The 10,000-nt window shown below is 44.4% G+C and overlaps 1 protein-coding gene across 1 annotated transcript in view; it reads right to left on the bottom strand.

Annotated features, from left to right (window-relative positions):
- Nucleotides 1–2,492: 2,492 nt before the first annotated feature.
- FBH1 (F-box DNA helicase 1) overlaps nucleotides 2,493–10,000 on the bottom strand; it is a 46,114-nt gene continuing 38,606 nt past the window's right edge. Inside the window, exons 19-21 of the mRNA XM_063134606.1 lie at nucleotides 9,887–9,993; nucleotides 8,640–8,771; nucleotides 2,493–3,605 (exon numbers count right to left, since the gene is read on the bottom strand). Coding sequence (XP_062990676.1) covers nucleotides 3,456–3,605; nucleotides 8,640–8,771; nucleotides 9,887–9,993 — 389 coding nt within the window. The 3' untranslated portion in view covers nucleotides 2,493–3,455. The remainder of the gene's footprint in view (nucleotides 3,606–8,639; nucleotides 8,772–9,886; nucleotides 9,994–10,000) is intronic.

Genomic DNA, 10,000 nt, shown 5'->3' with positions numbered 1-10,000 from the left:
CCCGAACAAAGGGATCCTCTTGAATATATAGACTCTGATTACATCCCTTTGTTAGTAACATTATCGGTCAGTTTGCTTATCTCTAACGGACCTTACTGGCCCATGCTCAAACTAGGTTACATTACTAAGGTGTATACAATTCATAAGAACAGACCACGGAACAACGGACTGGTTTAAGATTGGGAAAGGAGTATAGCAGGGTTGTATACTCTCACCTTACCTATTCAACTTGTATGCAGAACACATCATGCGACGTGCTGGGCTTGACAAATCCAAGGCTGGAGTTAAAATCGCAGGAAGAAACATTAACAACCTCAGATATGCAGATGACACCACTTTGATGGCTGAAAGCGAGGAGCCTTATGACGAAGGTGAAAGAAGAAAGTGCAAAAGCTGGGTTGCAGTTAAACCTCAAAAAAACCAAGATTATGGCAACCAGCTTGATTGATAACTGGCAAATAGAGGGAGAAAACGTGGAGGCAGTGACAGACTTTGTATTTCTGGGCGCAAAGATTACTGCAGACGCTGACTGCAGCCAGGAAATCAGAAGACGTTGACTTCTTGGGAGGAGAGCAATGACAAATCTTGATAAAATAGTTAAGAGCAGAGACACCGCACTGACAACAAAGGTCCGCATAGTTAAAGCAATGGTATTCCCCATAGTAACCTATGGCTGCGAGAGCTGGACCATAAGGAAAGCTGAGCGAAGGAAGAGAGATGCTTTTGAACTGTGGTGTTGGAGGAAAATTCTGAGAGTGCCTTGGACTGCAAGAAGATCCAACCAGGCCAGACTCCAGGAAATAAAGCCAGACTTCTCACTTGAGGGAATGGTATTCAAGGCAAAACTGAAGTACTTTGGCCACATAATGAGAAGACAGGATACCCTGGAGAAGAGGCTGATGCTAGGGAAAGTGGAAGGCAAAAGGAAGAGGGGCTGACCAAGGGCAAGATGGATGGATGATATTCTGGAGGTGACGGACTCGACCTTGGGGAAGCTGGGGGTGGCGACAGCTGACAGAAAGCTCTGGCGTGGGCTGGTCCATGAAGTCACGAAGAGTCGGAAACGACTGAACGAATAAACAACAAAGCTTACATTCAACGCTGATTGGTTGAAAGCTTTTCTTTTGTCTAAGATGCCTCATGTGGCGCAGAGCGGTAAAGCAGCAGTTTCTGCAGCTGAAACTCTCCCCACGGCCTGAGTTCAATCCCAGCGGAAGCTGGTTTCAGGCAGCCGGCTCGGGTTGACTCAGCCTTCCATCCTCCCGAGGTCGGCAAAATGAGTACCCAGTTAGCTGGGGGAAAGGTCATCACGGCCGGGGAAGGCAACGGCAAACCACCCCGCTATAAGGCCTGCCAAGAAAACGTCAGCGAAAGCTGGCGTCCCTCCAAAAGTCAGTAATGACTCAGTGCTTGCACGAGAGATTCCTTTCCTTTCCTTTCAAGATGCACATAGAATATGCCATGCAGGAATGTTGGGGGGTTCTTAACCTTCCACCTGGAGCATAGACTTATTCCAGAAAATGAAATTCCCTTTTACACACGTTATAAGTTCAAAAAGCTGCACAAAAATTCAAAAAGCGGACCAGAGAGGTCCGCCTGGTGCCTCCACTGTACTCCTTTCGTCGCCAGCTGAAGACCTTTTTATTCTCTCAGTATTTTAACACTTAATTTTAACTTAAATTTAAATTTTACTGTTCTAACTCTGTATTTTAATCTTATATCAATTTTTGCTGTGTGGTTTTTATCCTGGTTGTGATTTTGATACTGTCTTTTGTATTTGTGTTTTTAACCTGTTGGTTGTTTTTATTCTGGTTTTAATTTTTGTGAACCGCCCAGAGATCTTCGGCTATTGGGCGGTATAAAAATGTAATAAATAAATAAACCACCTGCTCCCCAGACAAGTTCAATTCAGATGTAAACTTCAGACGGCGTCTGGATCACTAGGAGGATTGAAAATGTAAAATCTGAACGGCTGCTCTGCGTATCATTTCCAGAGCCAAAGCTTTGAGCCGAATCTGGCCAGCTTTCTTACTCATGCTCACGGCTTCCATTCCGGAAGCAATGCGTCAGTAGGGAATACCAAAGCAGACATCGTCATCATCATCATTATTATTATTATCATTTGTGTACTGCCCTGTAGCCGAAGCTGCCTGGGCAGTTTACGTAAGATAAAAACACGTAAAAACAATATACAAAAATTAAAAACCACGAAAACATACAATATACACCTACATTTATAATCACTATAACGACTTAAAAAAACGATGAGCCTAAAAAACAGGCCCAGGCACATCAAGACAGGGGAGGCCTTTGCTGCAGAAGTGGGGTGCAGCCCTCTTCAGCCTTCAACGCTCGCCTGCCATCACGCCAACACCCGCCATTCCAAACTACACAGTACGTCAGCCATTGCTGTGGTGTGCTTTTCGGTTTTAAATTGCTTTATTTATTTTTCCAAGATATACATTTAAACAAATATTCATAAATAGGTCCATGTTCATTATAAAGTAACATTTTTCTCCTCCTAAATTTATAAACATAATTACTTTTCGAGTTTTAACTTGTAACCATTTTTTTAGCTCTTCCTTCCTTTTCCCTCCCCACCCCGGCCTGGAAGACTTTCTCACAGGTTTTTCCATCTCTTCTTCTGGCATGTTAGATCACTTCTATTTGTCTCTTCCTTTGTTAATTTTCCTAAACTCTACTTGTTTTTTATGAGTCCCAGAGCATCCTATAAGCCTCTGCCAGAGTTGTTCTATTCGTTTCTTTCTTCATATATTCGATGTATCTTTGCCAATCTCTCTTAAAGTTATCTTTTTGTTTTATTCCTCTTTGTACTTGTAATTTCGCCTGCCATTACCCCAATGCCCGCCAGTCCAAACAGAACAGTACGTCAGCCACTGTTTACGCTAAAACTTGCCCACTTGGCTCCCACAAGCTCCACCCGTATCATAGGGTACAGCGGGCACGGTGGTTAGAGCTAGGTGTAAATGGAAGAACTGGCAGCGGTACGAAAAGACCCTTCTCTCTGCCCCAAACACTGCAAAGAGGGGTGCCGACCCACACGGCAGCTCAGTAATATTCCTACGGATGGCTTTCTCCTGGCTCGTCTATCGGATTCGTGGTCACTGGATCGCAATGACGGCGTTCTCCAAAGTGCAGTATGCCCACATCACTTCTCACCAAAAAGGCAAAATTGGCATCATAGAATAGCAGAGTTGGAAGGGGCCTACAAGTCCATCGAGTCCAACCCCCTGCTCAATCCAGGAATCCGCCCTAAAGCATCCCTGACAGAGGGTTGTCCAGCTGCCTCTTGAATGACCGGCAGTCTTTGGTTTGCATTTGTTCCTTATTTACTTATAGCGCCATCAATGTACAGACACACACATCCCTTCTCCTTCCATCAGCCACAACCCGAGCGCAGCCTCGCCCAGTTTTCAAAACCACCCAAAGCCGTTTCAGGGCCTGTCCGGGATCCGAAAAATGTAATCTCTGAATTCCATGGCATACGACCCGGTCGGGACAAAGGTGAGCCATGCCAGAGGGCCCAGGCGCTGGTCCATGCAGCCGGGGCAACAGACACCCCCGGGGTCTTTGGTGCCGTCGCTCTGCCAGGAAAACAAGGTTTGTAGAAATTATGACATCTGCAACGCCCCGCGCTCCGCTGACTCACTGAGTGTGTGGAAGGGGGGGGGTATGCCCACTAACTCCAACCTTAATGCTTCTTCTGGCTACACCCCTCCAGCAGCCACAGTTGTGATGAAGAGTTGTAAATCTAGAGCAATGGCAAGCATCTTCGGGGGAGGAGTTCGGGGGGGGGACCCCCAGTCCCTGCATGCTGTAAGCTAGTGCGGGGGGGGGGGCAAGAAAAAATGTGCTTTTCATGGCAGCATTAGCGCTACAAAGCACTAAATGGGCCAAATTTATTTCATTTATTTATTATTGCATTTATATCCCACCTTTTTTGCTCCAAGGAACCCAAGGGGGCGTACATAATCCTCCTCTCTACTTTATCCTCCCAACAACAACCCTGTGAGGTAGGCTGGGCTGAGAGTCTGTGACTGGCCCAAAGTCACCCAGTGGGTTTCCATGGCCGAGTGGGGCCTAGAACCAGGATCTCCCGACTCCCAGTCCCACACTCTAACCCCTACACCATACTAGCAGGTTCTGAAGCGAACTGTGACCAGTTAAGCACTCCATATTGGCTACTGAGTGCTCTCTGGGTCAAATTTAACTTCAGAAATTTGGCCTGTTTAGCACTCCGTAGCACTAAAGCTGCCGTTAAAAAATAATATCCATTTTGCTATTGCAGGGCCCACATTCAGGCCAAGAGGGTCCTTTTAACACTAACTCGGCACATGACAGGGATGGACAGAAATGAAAAACTGTCACGAAATCTTAAATGCTTAGTACTTCCTGAACTTTCTGAATTGTTTTTTTAAAAGTTGGCACAAAAATTCGCCCACGTTTTGGTGCACATTTCCTGTAATACATATGCATTTTAATGCGGTTTTGCCAAAATAGGACCCTTTTCGCAAGCAATGTTCCCAAGGTCATGCATTTTTAATGCTATCTCGACTAATAGTCTCATTTTTGCTTCGCTGCAAAATTCAGCACTGTGTGAATTTTGAAGGATAACCCAGTCTCGGTTCACGTATTGCTTTGAAAGTGCGAACTTAGGGACGTTTGCGTTAAAATGTGAACCGAACGAATTTCTCCCCTTGTCCACCTATCTCAGCCTTCCTCAACCTGGGGCGCTCCAGATGTGTTGGGCTACACCTCCCAGAATGCCCCAGCCAGGCTGGGGCATTCTGGGAGGTGTAGCCCAACACATCTGGAGCGCCCCAGGTTGAGGAAGGCTGACCTATCTCTTGTATATGTTGCTGCTTGGGTATCATAGCCAGCAGATGCCTCAGGTTCATGAGCATCGCTTTAAAGATCTGTAAAGAGCAGAGATGCCATCTTGTCCACGAAGTTCACAAAACAAGGGCACATATCCACACTGCTATGAGGACGTCTTTCCATTGGAGGGTTAACTCAAGGCTGAGCCGGAATACATTTCAGAAAGGAAGCCCGCCCATTTTCAACTTGGGCTAGCATTGATTTAACGCGTAGGGTTGCCTGTCTGACTGTAGATTGCATGCAGCCTTCTGTAATGGTTGGTATAGACACGCCCTACTCTGGATTGGCATATGTGGGTGCTTCCTCCCTCCCAGCTGACACTAGGGTTATAATACGGGGTTGTAATGCTTGTATTCTGCCACTAGGTGCCACAATAGCACTGTGGTGCTACTGCAGAAGCAAAGAGCGTGAAGTGAGAGAAGACTCATAGAATACCTTCAGTTGCCTATACTCTGGTAAGCTCCAAATTAGATTACTGCAATGCCCTCTACATGGGGCAGCCTTTGAAGACGGTTCGGAAGCTGCAGCTTGTGCAAAATGCAGCGGCCAGATTGATAGCTGGAACAGGGAGGTTTGAGCATATAACACCAACTCTGGCCCGCTTGCATTGGCTGCCTACACGTTTCCGAGCCCAATTCAAGGTGCTGGTTTTTAACGTATAAAGCCCTACACGGCTTGGGACTGCAATACCTGAAGGAACGCCTCTCCCGACATGAACCCACCTGTACACTGCGCTCATCATCTAAGGTCCTCCTCTGAGTGCCTCCTCCGAGGGAAGCTCGGAGGATGGCAACAAGGGCGAGGGCCTTTTCGGTGGTGGCCCCCCGACTGTGGAACGATCTCCCCGATGAGGCTCGCCTGGCGCCAACATTGTTATCTTTCAGGCGCCAAGACTTTTCTCTTCTCCCAGGCATTTAACAACACTAAGTTTGTTTTCTAACGGCCCCCAGAACTGTTGTTTTTAAATTAATACTGTTGTTTTTATACTGTTGTTTTTATGTTTCTGATGGTTTTTTGAATTTTGTATACTTTTTTAACGTTTACTGTTTTTAACTTTTGTAAACTGTCCAAGGAGCTTCGGCTATGGGGCAGTATATAAATGTAATAAATTAATTAAATAAATGAATGAATAAATAAATAAATAGTAGAGTTGGAAGGGGCCTACAACGCCATTGAGTCCAACCCCCTGCTCATTGCAGGAATCTACTTTAAAGCACAGAAGCGATATTCAAGCACAAGAGACAAGACTGACATGCTGTTAGTGGGTGGTTCCTCTGACAGGATAGTGGGTGCTCAACCTGTTCTGTTTCACTCCCCCTGAAGGAGCAGGTTCATAGTCTGGGGGTTCTCCTAGAACCATTACTGTCCCTTGAGGCTCAGGTGGCCTCAGTGGCTCAGAGTGCCTTCTACCAACTTCGGTTGGTGGCCCAGCTATGCACCTATCTGGACAGGGATAACCCAGCTGCAGTCGTCCATGCTCTGCTAACCTCCAAATAAGATTACTGCAATGCGCTCTACATGGGGCTGCCTTTGAAGACAGTTCGGAAGCTGCAGCTTGTGCAAAATGCAGCGGCCAGATTGATAACTGGAACCAGAAGGTTCGAACATATAAGGCTGATTCTGACCCGCTTGCATTGGCTGCCTATACGTTCCCGAGACCAATTCAAGGTTTTAACCTATAAAGCCTTACACGACTTGGGATCACAGTACCTGACGGAACGCCTCTCCCGACATGAACCTACCCGTACACTGCACTCAACATCTAAGGTCCTCCTCCGACTGCCTACTCCGGGGGAAGCTCGGAGGATGGCAACAAGGGAGAGGGCCTTTTCAGTGGTGGCCCCCCAATTATGGAACGATCTCCCCGACGAGGCTCGCCTGGCGCCAACATTGTTCTCTTTACGGAGCCAGGTTAAGACTTTTTTCCCAGGCATTTAACAACATATGCTGAGTTTTTAACTGACCCCAGAATAGCTGTTTTAAATGGATATTGCTGTTTTTATGCTTTTAAATTTTTGCATCATATTTGTTTTTAATGGTCATTGTTTTTAACTTTTGTAAACCGCCCCGAGAGCTCCGGCTATGGGGCGGTATATAAATGTAATAAATACATAAATATATAAATAAATAAAATACTCTGGGAGATGTAGGGTGAAACCCTCTGGATGCTTAGACAAAAAAAAAGTCCTCCAACTTTTTGAAGGATGCTGGCTGGGGAATGCTGAGAACTGGAGGACTTTTTTCTGCCTAAGTCTTCAGAGGATCGCGCCCTTACACAGCAATGAAAATCTTCACAGCAGGTCAATCATGGCTACAGCAAACTCTCAATACTAAACAATATTAACAAGCGGTGATAGGAATCTCAATAATGTCTTTGTTTGTTTTTTAATTTGACATAAACTTCTTTCCACAGAATTACAAAATGTCACAATATTGTTTGAGGTTCCTCTGCCGGGCTTTGAGCATTCAAGAATGATGTTTGGAATCCCTGCCTTTTTGGCCATGGCATTATCCCTTTGATTGGTGTAATTCTGAAGACACAAAATCAGCGAAAACAGGATTAATTTATACCGGTAACCTGTTTGGCTATTGAAAGAAATCTATGTTTTTTAAAAAAGCCTAAAAGCCTATTGAAAGAAATGTATGTTAAAAAAGATTATTGAAAGAAATTTATGTTAAAAAAGCCTATTGAAAGAAATTTATGTTAAAAAAACCTATTGAAAGAAATTTGTTTTAAAAAAAGCCTAAAAGCCTATTGAAAGAAATTTGTTTAAAAAAGCCTATTGAAAGACATTTGTTTTAAAAAAAGCCTAAAAGCCTATTGAAAGAAATTTATGTTTTAAAAAAAGCCTAAAAGCCTGTTGAAAGAAATCTGTTAAAAAAGCCTATTGATAGAAATTTATGTTAAAAAGCCTATTGATAGAAATTTATGTTTAAAAAGCCTATTGAAAGAAATTTATGTTAAAAAAGCCTAAAAGCCTATTGAAAGATATCTGTTAAAAAAGCCTATTGAAAGGAATTTGTTACAAAAAGCCTAAAAGCCTATTGAAAGAAATTAGTTAAAAAAGCTTATTGAAAGAAATTTATGCCTAAAAGCCTATTGAAAGACATTATATGCTTTTTGACGCCAGGTGAAGACCTTTTTATTCTCCCAGTATTTTAATGGTCTATAAATAAATTTTAACTTGGAGTTTTAAATTTGTAATTTTGCATTGCTGCTGTTTTGATCTGGTTGAGCTTTTATACTGTATTTTATATTATGGTTTTATACTGTTGTTTTATACTTTGAATGTTTTTAATTTTTGTGAACTGCCCAGAGAGCTCCGGCTATTGGGCGGTAGAGAAATGTAATAAATAAATAAATAAATAAATAAATGTTTAAAAAAGCCTATTGAAAGACATTTATGTTGAAAGAAATTTATGTCAGTTCAAAAAATATTGTGACATTTTCTTATTCTGTAGAAAGAAGTTTATGTCAAATTAAAAAAAACCACATTATTCAGATTTCTATCACCCCCTTGCTAATATTGTTTAGTATTTAGAATATTGCACTTTGGCACTCCTTGGTTGCTATCATTCATATCAACTCTAATTTTGTACAGCAAACTCTCTCCAGTTGTGCAGATCCAGACAACGTTTTAAACCGGAGTTATCAAAACTAGAGCACGAGGGGAGTGGAGAAATTGTGTTTGATCTCCATCAGTCTCTCAGTCCTCAGACAAGTAAGCCGGGATACGTACATAAACAAAAGGCATTCTCCTCACAACTATGAGCAATTCGTCAGAAAGGGAACTGAAGCACTCCTCCACCGAACACAGCAGGGGAGCCTCCTTGCAGGCCTCGCTCATCAACACCGGTCGCACATAGTGCTCCTGGAGAGGAAGAATCATAGAATCATAGAATAGCAGAGTTGGAAGGGGCCTACAAGGCCATCGAGTCCAACCCCCTGCTCAATGAAAAACAACACTTCGCTGGAGCTGCGCAAGAAGCGTTTTTCTCTTTCCTCAGGCACAGGAGTGAGGAAACGGGGTTTGAGTTTAAACAGGCAGAAACCCAACGTTTTCTGCGTGTTTCTGCCCATGGTTCAGCAGCTCTTTAAAACAGAGCTTCTTCCAATCTGAAAACTCGCTGCAGGTCAAGGAAGTAGGTGGAATGAGAAAGAGGAATCATAGAATAGTAGAGTTGGAAGGGGCCTACAAGGCCATCGAGTCCAACCCCCTGCTCAATGCAGGAATCCACCCTAAAGCATCCTTGACAGATGTTTGTCCAGCTGCCTCTTGAAGGCCTCTAGTGTGGGAGAGCCCACAACCTCCCTAGGTCATGGGTTCCATTGTCGTACTGCTCTAACAGTCAGGATGTTTTTCCTGATGTCCAGCCACAATCTGGTTTTCTGTCAATTGATCCCGTTATTCTGTGTCCTGCACTCTGGGAGGTTCAAGAAGAGATCCTGGCCCTCCTCTGTGTGACAACCTTTCAAGTATCTGAAGAGTGCTATCATGTCTCCCCTCAACCTTCTCTTCCCCAGGCTAAACATGTCCAATTTTTTTCAGTCTCTCCTCATAGGGCTTTGTTTCCAGATCCCCTGATCATCCTCGTTGCCCTCCTCTGAATCCCCTCCAGCTTATCTGAATCTTGACTGAAATACTTGAAAGGTTGTCACACAGAAGAGGACCAGGATCTCTTCTCAATCCTCCCAGAGTGCAGGACGTAGAACAATGGGCTGAAGTTAAAGGAAGCCAGATTCCAGCCGGACATCAGGAAAAACTTCCTGACTGTTAGAGCAGTACGACAATGGAACCAATGACCTAGGGAGGTCTTGGGCTCTCCCACCCTAGAGGCATTCAAGGGGCAACTGGACAACCATCTGTCAGGGATGCTTTAGGGTGGATTCCTGCATTGAGCAGGGGGTTGGACTTGATGGCCTTGTAGGCCCCTTCCAACTCTACTATTCTATGATTCTATGATCCTTCTTGAAGCTTTAACTCACCCCGGCCAAGGTCAGGAGATGGCGTAGACATATGGGCATGACGAGGCGCCTCTTGGCCCGCGTGACGGCCACATACAGCAAGTTCCATTCATCCTCCAGGATGGTGTCTAGAAG

This window comes from Elgaria multicarinata, chromosome 9 (assembly GCF_023053635.1).
Source record: "Elgaria multicarinata webbii isolate HBS135686 ecotype San Diego chromosome 9, rElgMul1.1.pri, whole genome shotgun sequence".
Lineage (NCBI taxonomy): Eukaryota > Metazoa > Chordata > Lepidosauria > Squamata > Anguidae > Elgaria > Elgaria multicarinata.
Note: the sequence above shows the minus strand (reverse complement) of the source record. Positions and strands in the feature narration are given on the sequence as shown.